General features: G+C 33.7%; 1 protein-coding gene across 7 annotated transcripts in view; it reads left to right on the top strand.

Moving 5' to 3' along the window:
* LOC126883484 (sodium bicarbonate cotransporter 3) overlaps positions 1-22,490 on the top strand; it is a 362,811-nt gene that overhangs the window by 300,575 nt on the left and 39,746 nt on the right. For all 7 annotated transcript variants that reach the window (XM_050649071.1, XM_050649070.1, XM_050649073.1 and 4 more), the window contains 6 exons: positions 1,955-2,724; positions 7,584-7,742; positions 8,380-8,526; positions 10,085-10,364; positions 16,353-16,738; positions 19,662-19,883. In XM_050649071.1, the coding sequence (XP_050505028.1) occupies positions 1,955-2,724; positions 7,584-7,742; positions 8,380-8,526; positions 10,085-10,364; positions 16,353-16,738; positions 19,662-19,883 (1,964 nt within the window). The remainder of the gene's footprint in view (positions 1-1,954; positions 2,725-7,583; positions 7,743-8,379; positions 8,527-10,084; positions 10,365-16,352; positions 16,739-19,661; positions 19,884-22,490) is intronic.

Consider the following 22,490-nt stretch of genomic DNA (forward strand, 5'->3'; position numbering starts at 1 on the left):
CCATCTCCGCTACGGAGGTTGGCAATCATCATAGCTATTTTAATTTTTGAGGCAGTAGCTCTAAATAGTTGTTTTGAGCTGCATCCAAACAATTATCTCAGGTTCTTCAGCCATGAAATTCGTCTTCTTCCGATACTTCTTCTGCCATCTTTCTTTCCTTGCCTCGCATTATGAGTCGCAGGGTGCCATACTTCTCGCCCCGCATCACATGTTCGAGATACTGTAGTTTTCTTTCTTTAATTGTAAGTTCAACTTCCTTCTCTTTACCATAATATTATGTATTGGTAAAATATTGATAACAGTAATAGAAAAACAGCATAATATTTGTGTTTATTAAATATCTAATAAATAATAGTTTGTATAGTGTTTTAACTTACATGAAAATTTTTTATTACAATCAACTCTATCAAGCTACGTCTTCAAGAAGTATCTATCGGTAGAACATGTTACAAAAAATTTGAGTATTACACTTCTCCATTCAATCTTCTGGGAAGTTCGAGTGGTTCACTTAGATGATTACTAATAATCCCAGCTCGAACATTAATACTTTTGGCATTATTACAGTAAAACATACAAACACCATTTCCCGTAAAACATGCTTTATCTGCACACAACACTTTACACATTTTGTTTTGAAACCATCTACAAATCCTTAAACTTCGAGGTAAATCGCTTTGGTGTAGCTAAGTCTTGCACTAATTATACACTATAGGTATTACGTAATTAACATGATATTTGCGATCGAAATCATGACAATATCACAACAATACGATGTATTCTAGGGTTACAGGTAATTATGAAATATGACTGTTTGTGTTTACAATTTTTTAATATCTTCGCTATGTCAAACTAAATAAAACTGCCGGGTTGCGAAATGTAAATTTTAGTAAAAGACATTATTTTATTGTTTTTGAGGCAACAGACGACTTTAGAAAAACAATTTATAAGAAAGTTTTTTTTTAATGGTGCATTCTACCCACACCTTTAAGGAACGCACTCTTTTCCGGGACACCCTGTATTTATTGTCATTCGGTTTATGTGGTCATACCATTATTATTCATACCATTATTATTATTAATATTATCCATCTTAGTCTTCTGTTTCTTACCCAGTTATTAATGTTTTTCACCTTGCATCTCCGTCGTATATCTGTATTTCTAGCTCTGTCCCATAGTGTCTTACCATCGATTTTTCCAAGGGTTTTTATCTCCGCTGCTTCGAGCAATCTTTTTGTCCTCGCTGTATCGGGTCGTGTTTCTGCCGCGTATGCCATTATTGGTTTGATAACTCTTTTGTAAATTGCGGCTTTCATTTCTTTTCCGATATTTTTATTCCTATATTTTTAATCCATATTGTGTCATTTAGAAAACCTGCGGCTCTGTTTGCTATATTCACTTGATATCCCACCTCTGTTTCGAGCTTTCCGTAGCTAAATAGTGTGATCCCTAGATATGTAAACTCCATCACTAGCTCTAATTTACATCTTATTGGATTTGCTGTTATAACCATGTAGTTTGTCTTTTTTGGGGAAATTAACATGTTAAATTTTCTGGCAGTTATATTGAATTGGTGCAGCATACGTTGTAAACCATGTTCACTTTAAGTGATTAGTATTGCATCGTCAGCATAGCAGATTATTTTAAGTTGTGTTTTGCCGATTTGGTATCCTTTTTTAGTTCTTACTTTTTTATTATTTCATCCATTATCAGATTGAACAATATAAGACTCAGATAATCTCCCAGTCTTATCCCATTGGAACCTTCAATTCGGTCAGTTATTATAAATAGTGAATTATATTAATATGCCAGAAGAAAATAGCCTAAGAATCCTTGATACCAGAATCTCGTTTTCAACACTGCAATTCTTTGACAATATTATAGTTAATAAAAAAATCAAATTTATGATTCAAGAAACAAATTTGTTCTATAAGTTAAACAGAATACATATTTTTTAGGTTTCCATGAAATCGGTCGAGCTATGGCGACACTAATGTCAGACGAGGTGTTCCACGAAGTAGCGTATCGAGCCCGTAGTCGAAGTCATATATTAGCAGGAGTAGATGAGTTTCTTGACGCAGTTACAGTATTACCTCCCGGCGAATGGGATCCAGCAATAAGAATCGAACCACCTGCCGCTATCCCTTCCCAGGATTCACGAAAACGGCCGCCTGAAAAACTGGTCGAAGAAATTGATGAGGAGGAGGAAGAACAAAGGCTAAGAGAAGAGTCCGGTTTAGCCAGAACCGGAATATTATTCGGTGGACTGATAAATGATATTAAAAGAAAGACTCCATTTTATTTATCTGATTTTAAGGACGCGCTGGCTATGCAATGTATAGCCTCGTGGATATTTTTATACTTCGCATGTTTGTCACCAATTATTACCTTCGGTGGACTTTTATCCGAAGCTACAGGAAAAAATATGGCTGCTATGGAATCTCTAGTGTCAGGATTTGTTTGCGGCATTGGCTACGGATTATTTTCGGGACAACCATTGTCCATATTGGGATCAACAGGACCAGTATTAGTATTTGAAACAATAGTTTATGATTTTTGTGCTACAATGCATTGGGATTACATGAGTTTTAGATTCTGGATAGGAACGTGGACTGCCATTATCTTAATGATATTAGTTGCTATAGACGCTAGTGCTTTTGTGTGTTATATTACCAGATTCACGGAGGAAAATTTTGCAACACTGATTGCGTTTATATTTATTTATAAAGTAAGTAAAATTAAAATTTCTTTTAGAATTTTCTTAGTGACAATATATTTAGTTATAAACTTAGTTCATATATTAAACCCAAAAGTGGATTCATTATTTCAGAAGAATAATTGTCAAGTCGCTAGGGGCCAAATCTGATGAATATGGTGAATGCTATAACAATATATGTATTGTTATGCTCTACTTTATATCTTTTATTAGATTGATTAGCAAATTCTTAATTTAATTGATTATTCAATTACTTTAATCACTGCCTATGTAAAATAAAACTAAATTCGATTTAAATATTCCAATAAATTTTATCCTCAGGGCTAATTTTGTATTTGATAAAATACCTATGATTTGTCGCTTCTAGCATTTCTAGTTGCTTACTTCTTCCATGATGGAACAGGGAAATTAAAAACATTCAATATCATATAATTTGTAATATATTATTCATTGACCAAATAAGCCGTGTACATATGATTCAAAAAATACTAAATTTAACTTTGTTGCAACAATTTCTTACTTAATAAATCAAACTTTAATTCGGATATCTCTTTGCTTTAACAAAAAACTATTTAAATAAATTATTATTTTCTCATACTAAATTTAATAAAATTTACTTTTATTCATTTGAATTGAATTCTTAAATTTGAAATGACTAAATGCGTTATAGTAATGTTCAATAAACAAATAAGCAAATATGGGTTTGATATAAACAAATTCTCTCCATTCCGACAAATGATTTGACTAACCTTTTATTTCTTCACTTCCTCTTTTTCTGGATTGCGTAGTTCTCGATTCTTCCAACGTACTCTCTGGATGTTGCGAAAAGGTCCCTCTCGTCCAAACTGCTTCCAAAACAACACACAGGAACTTGCTCGAATTCCCTTACTCAATTTTCTCCTTGCTCGATATCTTGTGCAAATAGATATCAATCAGCTACTTGTTCTAGACAAAACAAAGGAATCTCCCTCGGACCAGGAAATTTAACTTTTCAACCGGTCGACAATTTGGTTTCAACTTGATTCTGCTCGCAAAGGCCGATCACACCACTTTACACTGATTTCTCACTTTTGAAAACTCGACTGCTCTCCTCAGATATTCATTATACAGTGACCCTCTTTTCTCTCGCAAATTCAGACTCCAACTTCTTATCCCTTCTACCGATCTTTTCCACCCAATTAAAAACACGCCTCTCCCAAAACCTTTCATACCCATTTCTTATGAACCAAATATTTTTCTATATAACTTTCCAAATTGTCAAATTTTAAGAAATATCATACTTAGTTTTTTCCTACATACTACTTTTACTTCTAAAAACTAAAACAAAGTGTTTACCATCATTAACCTTCCCGGAAACATTTTAAAAACATTATTGTTCTTGCCAAACGATATGTCCACTTTCTAATCCCGAATTGTTTGTTATTGTACCCATTCACTTCGTCGAATCATTATCACTAATCGTTTTCACTTTCACGAAACACTGTTTAATAGCTAAATTAGATTGGGATGAGGATCTATGATCTAATGGTCTTTGATATAAATTTAATTTTCTTTTTAAATGATGAACTATAATTATTTTTTAATTAAAAAAAAACAATGCTACAACAGTAGGTATAAGCAAGTTCCCTTCTACCATATTAATGTCGGAATGGATGCTATAACAATTCAAACTTTAATTCAAGGATTTTAACCATTGTTAAAATGCTCATTAAAAATAATTTTTTCTTCTGCAAACCGGGTCTTTGTTCCCGAATTTCTTCCTTCAGCTGGTTTAAAAGGTTACAATAACATCAAGGATTTATTGTTTTACCAGTTTGACACTAATCTTCAAACAAAATTTATCTCGCACTTCAAAAACTGATGCTAAATCTTCTAAAAGCACCAGGTTCATACCACTCTTTACACACTTGTTTTGATTCAGGATCATGGTGATACAGCCAAGTCTTATCCATAGTGATGAATCAGCGCACAAAATCTTCTTTATCCTTTCGAAAATGCTCTTAATGTTGCTGAGAAAGTCGCGTTCGAATGTGTTTTTGTTCCATTGTTGGCACCCATTATGAACACAGTTTTCTAAAATCCAATACTTCAGCCAAAATATTGCTTACACTTTCCAATGAGATGCGCAGGGCTTCTACTATCCGAATCAGTAATCGCTCCGAATTTTAACTTGCTCATTCGAGATTTTTTTGCTCTAGATGGGTTCAATAAAAAACGTAGATAAAAGTAAAGCCCCAATACATCAGCAAAGAATCATCGAAACTTGCAGAATTTGCTAACATTGAAGGAATAAAACAGTTCACATTCCTAGGTGTATAGATAACTGAGGACGGCACCGAGAAGAAGAAAATACGGAAACGGATTCATGACAGAAAAGACAAGACCTTATTAATACTTTTGAAAGACAGATATTAAGGAGGATATTGAAACCCATTTACGACAATCGTTTATGGAAAATTAAGTTCAATCACGAGTTATACCATTATTACAAAGAACCCTCTATAGCAAATCTTAAAAATACAAAGATTGCGCTGGGCCGATCATCTCATAAGAATTGGACAATGGGAGAACACCTAGTATAGGGTGGCCGGAAAGTCCATTTACACTAATGAATTATTTTTTTTTTATACAACAGACGGAAAAAATAATAACGCAATTTTGTTTGTAAGTTATTTATTAATAATTTATTTATCTAAAACATGGGTGTGAATACTTGCATTGCCGCAACACAACTTGGTACGACGCCATGTTCGTATGCTCATCCATCTCAGCACGTTCGGAGTTACTGAGGTAAAAGCTGGGCGCACTCCGTTTCGCAAGTCCTCATTCGAAACATATTATCTGCATTTCTAATAACGTACTCTTTAATGAAATTCCACAGTGAATTGTCCGGCGCTGTCAAATATGAACGTCTTGGAGGCCGAGAAATTGGAGAACCACTTCCAATCCATCGGTTCGGGAAGATTTCATTCAGGCGTTTGTGAACAACGAGAGGAAAATGGGATGAGGCGCCATATTGTTAAAAAGAAATAGTACCGGATTTACACTCAATCCTGTTCGACAGGGAATTGGACGGGGAAGTGGGCAGCGTGAATGTGTAAATAGCTCACTCGCGCTGTTCATGCTCATGCTACTGCTATTGCACGATGATGCCCAAAAATAAATAGCTCACTCGCGCTGTTCATGCTCATGCTACTGCTATTGCACGATGATGCCCAAAAAGTCGGTTTTTATGGCGAAAGTCAAAGGAGAGGCAGCGCGAATATGAGTGAGTATTCACACTCAGCTACTCTCTCTCTCTCACTAAGTGAGTAAGGGAGCAAGACGATGAGGTCGTCACATTCCATTCTTGTGAGTCGTTCGGTAATGAGTTGTGAGGACATTGGCGAGGAACTGATGTAAACACCTCATTCGCGTCGATATCGTATTTCGGGCAATATTTCCGTCAACGGCAGCAGCAGTGGCAATAAACGTTCTCTTTAATGAAATTCCAGAGTGAATTGTCCGGCGCTGTCAAATATGAACGTCTTGGAGGCCGAGAAATTGGAGAACCCCTTCCAATCCATCGGTTCGGGAAGATTTCATTCAGGCGTTTGTGAACAACCAGAGGAAAATGGGATGAGGCGCCATCTTGTTGAAAAGAAATAGTGTCAGCAGTGCCCTGAGCTGTCAATTGCAATAATAACCTTTCTTTGATTATCTGCAGATAAATAAGTGTGATAAGTTATGGAGCTTTCAAAAAAATATGGCCCAAACAGATAAGTTGAAATAATTCCAGCCTATGCCATTACATGAGGCGGGGTTTTTTCACTTCCTCAAAGAAATGAAGGTTGTCATTTGCCGAGAAATAAACATTTTAATTTCGATAAATCGGAAACTTATCGGTGAATAGAACATTTTGTTTGTCACATGCTCTCGGAAAGTGTTGAAGCAGTAATTGACACGCTTCAATTGTAGACTCTCTTGTGGCCGCCATCATGTTTCAGTCGCATCTATTGTTGTCTGTCTGTGCGACCAGACAGGTGCCCTTGAAGATGCGCATGCGCCGAAATGCAAATAAATATTGGCTAGATATTGAAACATTATTATTATTAGTGTAAACGGACTTCTTCAAAAAACGAAAACTGCAATACTTGGGACACATTACAAGAGGCGAAAGATATGAACTGCTTCGAATAATTATGCAGGGGAAGATAGCAGGAAAAAGGTCCATAGGAAGAAGACGAAACTCCTGGCTAAAGAATCTACGGGAATGGTAGATCTGTAGTAACAACGATTTGTTTCGGTCAGCAGTTTCAAAAATATGTATAGCCCTGATGATCGCCAACCTTCGGAACGAAGATGGCACTTGAAGAAGAAGAAGAAGAAGAAACGGACTTTCCGGCCACCCTATACAACGGTTAGCGGAACTATGGTGGGACGTCGGCCAGTAGGAAGAACAAGGAAGAGGTGGATAGACAAAGTGAGAACCGATACTAAAGAAATATTGAGATAACTGGAGGAGAGCAGCCAGGGACAAAGATACTTAGAGGTGGATGCTGGGGGAAGCCAAAGCCCGATTATGGCTGTAGCGCTATATAGGAGAGAGAGAAAGAAGGTTCAACAAAAATTGTTGTTGTTCAGTTGCTTACCAGCGCTTTGTTTCAGAATAATTCGCGAAAGAAAAACGCGATTCATCATATTTTATATTCTGATGCTTTTCGATTAGTTCAGTTTAGGTTTATTACTACAAATATTTTACTAACTTTTAATTTTGTTCCGATATGACAGATTTCGTTACCATTTGTGTCCACACTTTTTTATTATTTAAATTATTGTTATATCAAATTTTTCTTGCTTTCATAAATAATTTTTATAAACATTTTATATAGGCAGTGGAAAACGTATGGGCCATTGGAAAGAAATTCCCAATAACTGTGGATATAAACAATATAAATATAAATGAATGCTCTTGCACGTGGAATGATACCACCCCGCCGATGCTGTTGAATATGTCTAGTTCCACTACTGTCAACCAAACAATGTGTCAGGTAAGATAGTTTAGGCCTGGACCCCGCGAACCAAAAAGAAGTTTAGTAATAGCAAGCTGAACTTCTGTTAATAGCTTAACGGTGTCTAGTCTTACAAACTTTGATGTACGGGAACACTGGAACAGGGGAAGTTTTAATTGTGGAACAGGTTACAGGTTTCGGACATCAGACTACGAAAACGTCCCATGTATTTTGTCTGACAGAAGTTCCAATTGATTTGTTACCTTTTTATTAAACTCTCATCCAAAAATCAGACTGGTATTTACCATCAATATAATGCCTGTCATTTGATATGTTCTACGTGTCGGACTTATTAAAATGCCCAATATATTTGTCGGACGAACATTTTTTCATATATTATATAAAGTTTGCTATTGAATAAACTTAAAAACAACCTGCTGGATTTCACAATCATAAACTTGCCAGGATAACACGTGCTACAATTAAAATCACGTTCCACAATTAAAATTTCTTCTGTTCCAGTGTTCCTATACATCAAAATTTGTCCGACTAAATACCGTTAAGCTATTAACAAATTTTCAGCATGCTACTAATCATCTTTTTGGGTACGCGGAATCAAGGCCTAGTTGCTATAAACAAGAATTCTGTCATAATTTAATTTATTTTTCATTTTTAGAAATTAAACGGAACGCTGTCTGAAGGATGTTTTCTACCACCATACAGTCCAGATATATTTTTGATGTCAATTTTGCTATTCCTTGGAACTTTCTTTATTTCAATACAACTAAAAGACTTTAAAAATGCTCTCTTCTTTCCATCCAAAGTAAGTAGATACATATATAATATATTATATAGTATCGAAAAGCTTAAATTTAAAATAGAAAATTAATGTATACATAACTTGGCAATAAAGTAAAGTAGAATCGGATGCAATTAGCATCTCTTTGCAAAGCCAATGACGTCGACAATGCAAAGTAACAAGACACTTACTCAATACACACACTACACATTACACTAGGTACCTAACTGGAAAAATCCATACAGTACCATCACCATGCCAATGGCCATTAGTTGTCGAAGCATTAGATAAATAAGAAAAAGTAGTTATCAGTGAAGTAAGGAAAGTAGGAGACAATCTTAATATCAGTAAAAATATAGCCTCTTCTCAATCATTGCGACAACACATTCTCAATCTCAGATAAATTATAGAAAAATCTAGAAAATTTAATCTAGAAACAGATTTGTGCTTCATCCACTACTCGAAAACATTCGATAATGTAAAGGGGCATGAAATGTGGCTAATACTAAAAGATTTTGTCACCCCAAACATCTAATATAACTACATACTAAAAAATCTTATGTCAACGATACAGGTAGAGCTTCTTTAAAAAGTAGTTTAAAAGCTAGGATCATAAACTAGGACTAGGAACATACATAATATCTTTATTTTGTTTGTGGTGCTTGAAAATATTAAATTCATTTTGGTAAATCAATATTACTTAAATAGTAGGTAAGTACAAAATATATAAATTTTAGTTATAGTTTAGTTTCACTAAATATTATAAAATATTTATATTTAGGTATTATATTTATATTCAGCATGTTTATTTTGATATGCACATAATACCTAAATATAATTTAAGTAAGTATAAATTACATACTTACCTATATAATATTTATATAAATAAATAAAATTAATATGTACCTACTTACTTTTTAAGTAATATTGTAAAATGTACTAATTACATTCTCGTATGCAATTTGAATTAAATATGATAGCTGGTAGAACCTAGGATGAGATTAGGTGATGCTGAAAACATACTTCTGAGCAATATAGCATTTGCTTGGAATAATCTTAAAAGTATATTTTCCCACATACTAAAAAGATGTGCAGTAGTATATTTTAAGTATATAAATGGAAGGTTTATAGCACTTCCTTGGAGTATTCTAAAAAGTATATTCTTGGTATATACTGAAAAGAAGTGCGGTAGTACATTCTAAGTATATAAATAGAACGTTTAAGTACTGTAATGTAGTATATACTCAGCATCTGCTCTGCACATTCGTAATGGTAATTACGCATATTCTCAGCATATACTTTTTCTGAAAAGTATGTTCTAAGACTCTACTAAGAACATGAAATTGTTATGTGGGTTTGTCTTATATCTATACCCGAAATTAATGTTTTCAATAAGATTAAGATCTAATGTTAAGATTATAGAAAAACAAACATTCAAATATATTTAAATTTTACCTGAAACCGGACCTTTTATACTATTGAAGTACCAGTACAAGTATTGACCACTGAAGTCAACCATTTACTGCTAAACTTTAATTACATTTTTCCCATGGTAAGTTTTTGATTCCTTTTTTATTTTTAGGTACGTCAATTTATAAGCGACTTTGCTGTAATAATAGCTATATGTTCCATGACTGGGCTAGACATTTATGTCGGTATTCCGACACCTAAACTAGAAGTACCCCACGAATTCAAACCAACCCTCGAGGGTCGAGGCTGGGTCATAGCACCTTTCAACCATAACCCACTTTATTCAGTATTTGTAGCAATACCGCCAGCACTACTGGGTACCATTCTTATATTCATGGATCAACAAATCACTGCAGTTATAGTTAACAGAAAGGAGTTTAAACTTAAAAAAGGTAATTATTGAATTAATCTTAAATGGTCATATTAGTGTAGTAAGATTACGGAACCTTAATCCAGGCGCGAAAACCGATACTGCTGAGATATTAAATGATATATTGCTCCAATGTCATGACACGTGATATATGGATGTCAAACCTGGACTCTAACCAAGGCAAATATAAATAAACTAGCCACAACAGAGAGAGCATAGTTCAGAGAAATAAGAAAAAAAATACCCTGTTGGTGACACAACCCCCTCCAGGCCGAAACCAAATATTTTTTTAGTAGTTCCCAGGCAACCAAATAACGTTTACAAAACGTTGAAAAGACGTCATAATTATCACCAAACCACGTCACGTTTATCACGTTTTTTCGACGTCGAAAGTCACGTGAATTTGTCCCACCACAATTGACGTCATTTTTATCACGTTTTAACCTACGTGATATCAATAACGTAGTTTTTATGTCGTTTTTTTTAGATTATTTTTCATTTTATGGCTTTAAAAATACACAACAATTATTCGTATGGGCATTGTTGGTATTGCAATTTTTCATTTAACTGTTTTAAATTTAGCCCATAGGCTGAAAGTATAACCAAATGGAAGAGTATCTAAAATGTATAGAATTTCAATACCCTCAATGCAACAAAAATAGAATTTTCACTTTTTATATGTACTTACTGTGTCAAAACTGAAACAACATATAAAATAATAAATAATTTATCAACATTAATTTAATTAAACTCGATAACACATAATTAGTTCATTAACAGAAAATAAACACCAAAACAGAACAAATAACATAACCTCAAACAGTTTTCAAGAAGAACTATTGCATTGAACTAACTCACTTAAGAAAAACGGACAAAAATCTCTTAATTAACACGTTTCTTCAACTAAATATCTAAATAAAAAGTCTTATTTTACCACACAAAGCATCTAAACAATAAATGAAAAGTTTCTTATGGAAATTGTTTGGAGTCATAAGCATTACCTAAGTCTTTAAGCTCCTCCCAATTTTGTGACGTCAGACATAGGCTATCAAATGACAACGTGTTTTTAAACGTATTTTAACGTCATTAATCTTACGTATTTAAAATCACCTACAAAAGACGTTTCTACGACGTAATGTTCAAACATGTGTATATATCAGAGACATGTTAACCATAGACGAGGCTAGTCATATGCCACTCAATGCATCGGGATGTAACACCGATATCAAGTCAATATCAGGTCAATATTCATTTTGAGTGGTCTAGCCATCTTCGTCCGTCATATGAGCGGTATCGCTTAGTAAAAAGAGATAGATAGACCATAGATCACCGATCGACTGCCGCGAGTTATAGTACAACGACCGCTACCATCCAGTATATTCTACCACGTGGAATCAACACGAGGCTACGCCGCGTCGCAGCGTTGAACATTCTGGACCTAATTGCGACGTATTGGACAGCAAGATCAGCAATTATAAAATTATAAAACACCATGTAAAAATCAATATTTTTCAGTCTGATTAAAATCTCTAGATAAGAGTCTAATTTAAATGTTAAAGTAAAGTCTGATTTTAAATTATTGAGTTGTATCTAAAATCTTTGTTTGTCGAAATAAAAGTTTTAATTGTGAAGTTCAGTTTTTTAAAAAAGTGTTTTTCCAAAGAACATTCATAATTCGCGCGTTACGCTTTTTTGCTTAGTATGCCTTGTCTACGGTTAACATGTCTCTGGTATATATTCAACCAAAATCTGACGTTTCCTCGACGTTATTAACGTCATTTGGTTGTCTGGGTTTGGACATCTATAATAATAACCTATATGTTTCCTGCAGCCCATTTTGATGATATACACAGTTATAAACAAATAACGATCAAAAAACGGTAAATTCTCGCTTGTTTTCGCCTATTACCAAAAAGTTAAGAATTTTAAACTGAGAGTAAGAATCTCATAAATCTTACAAAAAAACCCATATGGCGTTCGCGGAATATATCTATCCTTATTGGTTGCTTAGAAAATTTCAAAATAAATCATAAATTTTGAGTTTTTATAAATATTTATAACTTATCTAAAAAAATAACTTAGAACCTTCTTATTAAACGGAATGCTGAGACTTCTGGTGCTTAAATCATACCCTAAATTTCAGAGCAATTCGTCAAATAGTTTAAAAGTTATTTAATTTGTTTATCCCAAATTATTTTTTTTTGCAACACTATAAGTCAGAAAATGATGAAATTACAGTAATACTTTGGATAGTTTATAAGAGAAGAAGATTTACACTAATAATTTAATTCAAATTTGCAAAATTATGCTGGGTCCAAAACAGTAGTCGAATATTTTTTTGCATATTATAAAGAAAGGTTGAAGCATTTAAACGCACTTTATAAAAGTAAAATCGGTTAACATAACTAGGAGAGCCAAGGAAATTTTTTAAAATTATTGTGGTGGGGCACGCCAAAAGTGAATCGGCGAATTCAAAATCACAACTCGCTCCAAAAATTGCATTTTCTCGTTATCCTCTTATCTGATTTTAATCTTTTTTGTTTAAATCGATGTCTTGGGAGACAAGGATTTCAAATATGAAATTTAAAAACACGTATTTTAATTGCAAAACAGGAAATTTGTAATAAACATTTTTGCTTATCTACCCCTACCATCATAAATTAAAAAAATTCCCTCTGCTCCCCTAGTTGACTTCAATTTTTCTAAATACGTTTGATATTTTTCAAAATATTTAAATAGTGTATAATAATTTATTTATTAATTAATAAATTATTATTCACCATTTAAATATGTTTGTGCCCAGCATATTTTTGGAAATTTGCAATTTTTGATTATATTTGCAATTAAAATTATTGATAAAAGGTACATCCTGAAGTGATTTCAGCAAAAAATTGACTATACAGGGTGTCCCAGACTAATTTATCCAGGCTATATCTCTTAAACGAATAGAGATGTTCGAATGGAACAAAAACTGATATATTCCATTTGTAATTAGCGTTACCAGGTGTCCCGATTTGCGCGGGACGTCCCGATTTTCAGGGGTCTGGGGACGCGTACCGATTTGTACCTGATCGGGACACTAAATGTCCCGATTTTCATCCACGAAAATCAATTTCAGGAGGATTTGCAGTGAATTTTATAACTATGTTATAAAAACAAGGCACTCCAAAAAGCGGCAAAATCGAATGAAAAATATAATTTTAATAAAAATAAATAGTTTACTTATGTAATCTACGATTTTTTTTGTAATTTCGTCTGGTTATTATTACTATGTAGGATTAAATACAGATTATAGAAACACCTGTATTCCAGTAAATGAACTGGAAATACGGCGATACCGTGTGTAATTTTCAGGATCAACTCCGAATTGCATAAGAATTTGGACGGCTTGTGCCGTTGGTGGCTTTTACTCGGGAGGTGACAGTCACCCCTTCTTGGGGTGAAAAACCGCGCGGTTAAAATAAGTCCGGAATGGATAAATTGACTAATTCTAATTAATTTTAGTTCTATAGAATTTTAACTTAGTTAATACTTTTAGGTTATTTACGATTGAAAATGTTTATTTTTCGACAAAAAAATCACGTTTTCAGGCGATTTTCACAAATAACTCAAAAAGTAAGTATTTGATCGAAAAAAATATTCTTAGCAAAAATGTAGCATAATATAAAAAAATGAACAAAATTGTGAACTCGTAAAGTCTATAGACCCAGCAAATGCAAAGTTGAAGCTCATGAAAAATACGTACTATTCGTCAAATTCCAAATCAAAATATTTCAACGTAAAATAACCAAGAAATGAAGCACTTTTCGGGAAAAACCAATTAAAACTTTTTTACTTAATAAAGCTTTATTTTTATGTTTTAAAAATGTTTCTACCATAAAAACTAAGAGGGTTATGCTCAAAATCAAGTTGACTCCCTTGTTTTATAAAAAAATCGTGAAAATCTCCCCCTACTTAGCACCCCAAATGAAATTAATCGTTACCGCTTTACAAACAATTTATTTTACTTATGTATTTTTTACGTGATTGAAAGGGCCTGAACGAGTCACTAATCACGAGTGTACAAATGTGTAAAGTGTGCAAAATATGAACAGCCATATTTGAAGGAATTTTTGTCTAACAGAAAACAAAATGGATCTATCATATTTATAAAAGCAAAAACCTACCTACATTTTACTCCTTGAGATTTTTAGTATCCCTCATACTTTTAAGTTATTTTGAAAAAAGGGCATTTTCCAATATTTGATGAACATTTTTTTTTACTATAAAACCAATTTTTTTCAAAACTAAGCACTCCCAACTGGTAAACCTTACAGATCGTATAAACAATACACATATAAAGTAAATGGTAAAGCGGTAACGATTAATTTTATTTACGGTGCTAAATAGGGACAGATTTTCACGATTTTTTTTTATCAGAAAAAGAAGCCAACTTTATTTTGAGCGTAACACGCTTGGTTTTAATGCTAGAGACTTTTAATAAAACAAAATTAAAGATTTTTTTAAACATTTTAAAAAGTTTAAAAAAAAATTTGCTCGAAAATTGCTTAATTTTTTGGTTATTTCAAGTTAAAAGGATTTGGAATTTGAAGAATAAGAAGTTATAATGCTTTTTTAAAAGCTACATTTTTGCTAAGAATATTTTTTTCGATAACATTACTCGAAAAGTATTGACTGAGTTTAAAAATTATGAACAAAAGTTTTTTTAGAGTTTGTCAGTTGATCCATTTTGGGACTTACTTTAAACGCGCGTTTTTTTTTGCCCCCGAGAAGACCGTTTTTGCAACTGTAACTGTCACCCCTCAAGTAAAAGCAACCAATGGTTTAAAGTAGACAGTAAGTAGAACCTAAAACCAGATTTTCATGCAATTCGGAGTTGACTCTGAAAATTACACTCCAAAACGGTCATTTAGTGGGCTATTGTTGTTTATTTGTCCCGATCTACAACTCTAAATCCCGATTTGTTTTTGCTCCTGTACCGATTAAAAACAAATCGGACCTGGCAATACTATTTGTAATACACTTTAATGTGGCGTAGAAAAAAGTCATCTCCTAAATATTCATCCCTTAGCTACAACCCCTAACTTTAATTTTTTTAATAGCACCCTGTACGTTTTTTTATAGTTTTGGATGTGATCTTCGATAGTCTATCTAACAGATTTTTTAAAAATACAATCGGTTAGTAAGTAATCAAGAAAATATCATTTTATTTTTGTTAATTATGTGTCCCAGACTAATTTATCCAGGCTATATTTCTTAAGCGAATAGAGATTTTCGAATGGGACAAAAACTGGTCTATTCCATTTGTAATACACTTTAATATGGCGTAGAAGTATCATCCCTTAGTTACAGGGCGCTATTTAAAAAAATAAACTTAGGGGTTGTAACTAAGGGATGAATATTTAGGGATGATTAAAAAAGTGTATTACAAATGGAATAGATCAGTTTTTGTCCCATTTGAAAATCTCTAATCGTTTAAGAGATATAGCTTGGATAAATTAGTCTGGGACACCCTGTATAGGATTCTAGGCTTCTAGGCTATCTAGTATCTGTTCTAAAACACCCTCATTTTGGGTAAATAGTATAAGATCCCACTTTTTGCTATAATCACTTCGAAATATTATTAAAAATAACAATTTCACTATGCAGACACTTCAAAATGCGAAGTAAATTATTTATTACACAATTTGTGAAAACAATTTGAAAAATGTTTTCTCCTTTTAGTTGCAATAACTCGACAGCTATGCATTTTAGAAAAAAATTGTGAAGACGAATTTGTTTGTTGTAAATGATCATAGAAAAAGTCATGTATACAACTTGCATTTCATTGTCATTATAATGCTCGGATTCACCGCTTTGCGCCTCGTGTCGTATCCGTCGTTCTAGCATCATAATGACCACCATTAAATGCTCTGCATAAAATCCTATAATAAATAAATACCTAGTTTAGTAAATATCTTGTTTTTAACTAGACTCTTAGTGCTTTTTATTAATAATTATTTTGTTTCAGGTTGTGGATATCATTTAGATTTATTTGTTCTGGCGATCCTCATCGAAATCTGTTCAATTATGGGACTTCCTTGGTTCGTAGCAGCGACTGTGCTCTCCATAACCCACGTCCACTCTTTGAAATTGGAAACAGAATGCGCCGCTCCAGGTGACAAGCCACAATTTTTGGGGGTTAGAGAGCAGAGAGCGACGCATATTTTGATATTTTTGTCCATGGGATTATCGGTATTCTTGACACCAATGTTGGGACATATACCTATGCCTGTATTATTTGGAGTATTCCTGTATATGGGAATATCTTCTCTAAAAGGACTGCAATTTTTCGATAGAATACTGATTATGTTTATGCCAAATAAATATCAACCTGATTACATGTTTTTAAGACAGGTAAGTAACAATGAACAATAAGTTAATGATTGCATAAGTTGGATTATGTTGCATTACATCTGGTACCATTTCTAACTCTGGATGATTTTTTATTATATATCCAAATTATCTGATTGATCCTTTCACCTGCTTCCTGGCGTCTTATCTACCTTTTGTATTCTTCTACTTTCGCTATCTTCACCATTCGTATATTTTATTGAGGAAGGTCAAGTATGACACCCATCCTAGGTGGAGCAGTTGACATCGCTCCTGTTATGATTAAGCTTTCTTGTCGTTCATTGAATCATATTCAGGTTCTCTCTGATGATCTTTTGTTTGCATTTAGACCTCCATATTCGTGCTTGGAAGCCGATTATCTAGTATTACTTCTAGATAAAGGCATATGATACGGTCCCAAGAACACAACTATGGAACACGATGAAGGAAATCAGAATAACTTAGAAGTTAATAGAAGCCGTAAAAAACCTTTAAAACAACAGCACGGTAAGAGTTAAAACGGGCAATAAATACTCCCAGGGTATGCGAAAACGGGCCTACAAGGGATGCATTGCAGGAGGGCGCCCTTGTTTTAAGGGGCGCCAAAATGACTTTTTTTCTGCTGGTGTTATACAAAATACTAATTTAAAAAAAAACCGAAGGGCGCCTATACTACTTTTGCAGGAAGGCGCGCTATAACTTAGCACCGGTACTGAATACTTAAACGAATTTAAAACCACAAAAGGCTTATTGCAGGGATACTTTACATCTTTGATACTGTTCAAGATATTTCTAAACCAATAAGAACCATGGAAAAGGAAATGTGAAGGAATGGGAATACTAATTCGGGACAACTTCTTGTACACGTTAAGTTTTGCAGATAACCAAGTGGTAACGACTCAAGATGAAGAAGATCTGTCCGATATGCTCCGAACATTAGAAGAAGAATTCACAAAAAATGGACTGGAAATAAACCTAGAAAACACCGAATACTTAACAACAGAACAAGAACCAATGAGAAACTTGGAAATACACAATGATAGGGAAGTTACCGGTACTGAAAAATTTAAATATTTAAGATTCATACTCTCAAATAATGGAACCACCGAGCAAGAGATAATCAGCAGATTAGCACAGACAAGAACATGTATTAAACAAATGAACTGGGTACTGTGGGATAGACAGATTACCAGAAATACGAAGAAGGGAATATTTAACACCTTGGTACGTGGTATAATGACCTACGGAGCTTCAGAGAATTGAGTAATTAACAAACGGAACAGGTCCAAAATTACAGCAACTGAAATGGAGTTCATGAGAAAAAGCTGCAGAATGACAAAATAGATCACATTAGAAATGAGGCGATAAAATGAAGAATGGCAGTAGAACAAGACATCGCTACATCGAAGGAAAATGTTTAATTTGGTATGGACATGTGAGAAGAGTAGATCGTACAATGTGGATATCAAAGATTTAGGACTGGAGCCCAATAGGAAAGAAAAGAAGAGGTAGACCCCGAGGATCAGGAAGGGATGAAGTGGACGAGACCATGGAAAGACGAGACCTTAGAGACGGAGAATGGCAGAACAGAAACGACTGGAGATGTTGGATGAAAGAAGGAAGGAGGCGACAGCTGTAAAAATCCTTATATAGATAGATAGCTTAGATATCTGACCTCATTTGACAGTTTCTTTATACAGAGAGGGCATCCAGATCTTATCTAGATTCCATCTCCTGGTGAAAATCGCTATTTCTGTTTTGATACGATTGGCAGAGAGTTTTTTCCCTATCGAACCACCTAGTAATGGTATGTAATGTTCGTTGAAATATGCTGGATAGAGCATTACCATATGTTCCTTTTACTATAATTACTAGATCATTCTCATAGGCCTGCATTGCTACCCCCTTTACGTCGAGAAGCTAGATTAATTCATCCACCAGAAGTGACCATAGTAGGGGATAAAGCATTCCTCTTTGGTACCCTTTAGCTGTTTTGGCCCCATTTTCCTCTTTTTGTAGACTTGTTAAAATCAGCCTATCTTCCAGCATTGCTTTGATCCAGTTTCATCCGGGAAGGAATATCCCTTTTGATGCTGCTGCGTCATCTTCATAAAGAAAATATGGTAGTGCATTTTTAAATCAACTACTAGGTACATTTTTTCTATATCTATGAAGGCTATTAACAGAATCTCTCAATTATTATTGAAGTGCCTGATTTTCTACTACTTCATACAGGGCTGTTTATGTTGATTTTCTTTCTTGATGGGCACTATAGCTGGTAGACTAATCTGATTGCTAGCGGACAGTTGATTTTAAGTGAACAAGAAGTAGAACTAATGGAAAAGTACATTTACTTAGGTCATGAAATTATAATTGGCAGAGATAACCATAACGTGCGAAAAAAAGAAGAGTAACTCTTGCTAGGCAGCCTACGGAGCGCTGTGAGACATAATTAGGAGCAGTATACCGATAAAAGGACAAGTATTTTATCAATGTCAGAGACACTGACTCTAACCAATAACCCTACGGGATAAAATAAGAAAAGAAAATTTCAGACAAAGAACCGGTATCAGAGATGTTATAGAACATGTCACTAAGCTCATATGGAACTGGGCAGGATACGTCGCCAGGCTGAAGGATTCACGCTGGACACGAAAGCTAATTGAGAGGAGACCAAGAGAAGATACTGTAGTAAAGGAAGACCGCCTACACGATAGACAGATGATATCAGGTGGGTTAGTAAAAACTGGCAACAAGTAAAAACTAGAAACAAACAGTGGACGTAAATTGGTTGGATGATGACTATAGCTGGTTGTCATTGAGAAGATTATCTCTCTATGGCTACGAAAATAATTAACGCTAATAAACCTAAATTTTAAATATTTTCATGATCATATTTTTTTATCATCGCATTTCTTTTAATAAAATAGATTAACGTATTTTCCAGGTGCCAATAAAGAAAGTACACTTGTTCACTATTATTCAATTCACCTGCTTGATTTGCCTCTGGATGATAAAATCTTTCAGCCAAACATCAATTCTCTTTCCTTTGATGTTAGTGGTTATGATCGGCATCAGAAAGTCATTGGACTGGATATTTACAAGAAGGGAACTGAGGATTTTAGACGATGTCATGCCGGAAAACAATAAGAGACACCAAATGGAGGAGGTGGGGTGGCGAATTTCTAAATATATTCTAGGTCCTAAGTTGATTACGAACAAAGAGTATATAAAATGCAACCAAAACATGAAAGAGTTTTAGGCTTGGTCCAAAACATCTATACCTCATTATGTTTGTTTGACATTAAAAATGATGAAAATGGAAACAATAGGTGTATTGGTCATTACAGATCGTTATATGATCTCATTTTAATAAAAAAAGATAGCCTAAAAAATGTAGTAATTTCTGATTTTTTAGGTTGTAATACCTGTTTATTATGGGTACCAAAACTTACGTTCATAGAAATCGGCCCACTTAAAAATTTGGTCATTTTTGATATCTCATATTTCCTAAACCTGTTAGCCGATTAAGTTATTTTTTGAGCAGGTTATAGCCTGATTCTTTAGCAATATCACTGTAATAATATTGTTGCTAAACAGGTAAATTTTTATTGTATACCGGGTGTACCATCCAAACTGTGTTTTTTTCTCAAATTTTGAATCACCCTGTGGGGTATTCTAGCATTTATAAAATACTTAAATTAAAACCCAACTATAGCATCAGGCTTTCTTAACATTCTGCTTTTTGATTCATTCGTTTATTTTGGATAATAAAAAAAGTTAGGTACTTTATCAACTAGATATGTTCTTCATTAATACACTGTGTTTCTAAATAAGTGCGACAAACTGTAAGGGATAATTTTGCATGAAAAAAAATGACAGTTGGCTTTAAAAACGTATGTCCGCAAATGTTTCGTTTCCGAGATACGGGATGTTGAATTTTTTCTTACAAACTGACGATTTATTTTATTGCTTTAAAACCGGTTGAGATATGCCAATGAAATTTAGTGGGTTCTAAGACGTAATTATTGCACATTTTTTGACAAACAATTAAGAATTTAATATTCACCATTAGCGCTCATACGTGTAATATGACCGATCGTATTACCCGTATGCACGCTAATGGTGAATATAAAATTCTTAATTTTATGTCAAAAAATCCGCAATAATTAGCTCTTCTTCTTCTTCAGGTGCCGTCCTCGTTCCGAAGTTTGGCTATCATCAAGGCTATGCGTATTTTTGATACCGTAGATCTTAATAATTGGCAGCTGCTGCACTTGTACCAATCTCTTAAATTCTTCATCCATGAATGTTTTCTTCTGCCAATGGATCTTTTACCTATTATTTTTCTCTGAATAATTAATTGTAGTAGCTGGTACTTTTGTCCCCTCATTATTATATGTCCCAAGTATTGGAGTTTGCGCTTTTTAATAGTAAGCGCAAGTTATTTTTCTTTCTGCATCCTTCGCAACACTTCCATGTTTGTCACTCTCTCTGTCCACGATATTCTCAGTATCCTGCGGTACATCCACATCTCGAATGCTTCTATTTTCCTTGTATCAATCTTTTTCAGTGTCCAAGCTTCCATTCCATAGAAAAGAACTGACAGCACGTAACATCTCATGAGGCGAATTTTAAGATTTAAACTTAGTTCTCTTCCGCATAAAACTGTTTTCATTTTGGTAAAAGTAGCTCTAGCTTTTTCTATTCTGATCTTGATTTCTTCAGAGTTGTCGTTGTTTTCATTAGTAACAGTTCCCAGGTAATTATATTTTCTAACACGCTCAATTCTTTGATCATGTACGGTTAGCTCTTAAAACGAATTAGCTCTTAAAACCTACCAATCTACCAAATTTCATTTGCATATTTCGACTGGTTTTAAAGCAATAAATAAATCGTCAGTTTGTAAGAAAAAATTCAACATCCCGTATCTCGGAAGCGAAACATATGCGGACATACGTTTATAAAGCCAACTGTCATTTTTTGCATGCAAAATTACCCCTTAAAGTTTGTCGCACTTATTTAAAAACACCGTGAATTGATGAAGAACATGTTTAGTTGTTAAAGTATCTAACTTTTTTATTATCCAACATAAACGAATGAATCAAAAAGCAGAATGTTAAAAAAGCCTGATTCTATAGTTGGGTTTTTATTTCAGTATTTTATAAATGCTAGAACATCCCACAGGGTGATTCAAAATTTGAGAAAAAAACACAGTTTGAATGGTACACCCTGTATACAATAAAAATTTACCTGTTTAGCAACAATATTATTACATTGGTATCGCCATTGTGTATTACTAAAGAATCAGGCTATAACATGTTTAAAAAATCACTTAAATCGGCTAACAGGTTTAGGAAATATGAGACATCAAAAATGACCAAATTTTTAAGTGGCCGATTTCTATGCACGTAAGTTTAGTTATTTTTAATTTTAAATCCCCCTGGCGTCTATTATATTATTTATGTTTTGTACCAAAATATTAACCAGTAATAAAGCTGAACTTAATAAACCTGATTTTTAAAATTTTCTTTTTCTTCTCCTTAAATGTTTAAATGTTCAGATAACCTCATTTTGTAATTTATTGTTTCCATTATCACGTTTTCAAAATTTTAAGAGGAACAACCTGATATTATATTTTATATTCTTTTACATTAAAAATGAACAAAGAGTAGTACTGTAGCATCGGCACAGTATTATTCAGTACATAAAGGCTTGTGCCCACTATATTTGAGACCCTCTTGCGTTCCGCACTCATACATAGTGGATACATGCC

This window comes from Diabrotica virgifera, chromosome 4, assembly GCF_917563875.1.
Source record: "Diabrotica virgifera virgifera chromosome 4, PGI_DIABVI_V3a".
NCBI lineage: Eukaryota > Metazoa > Arthropoda > Insecta > Coleoptera > Chrysomelidae > Diabrotica > Diabrotica virgifera.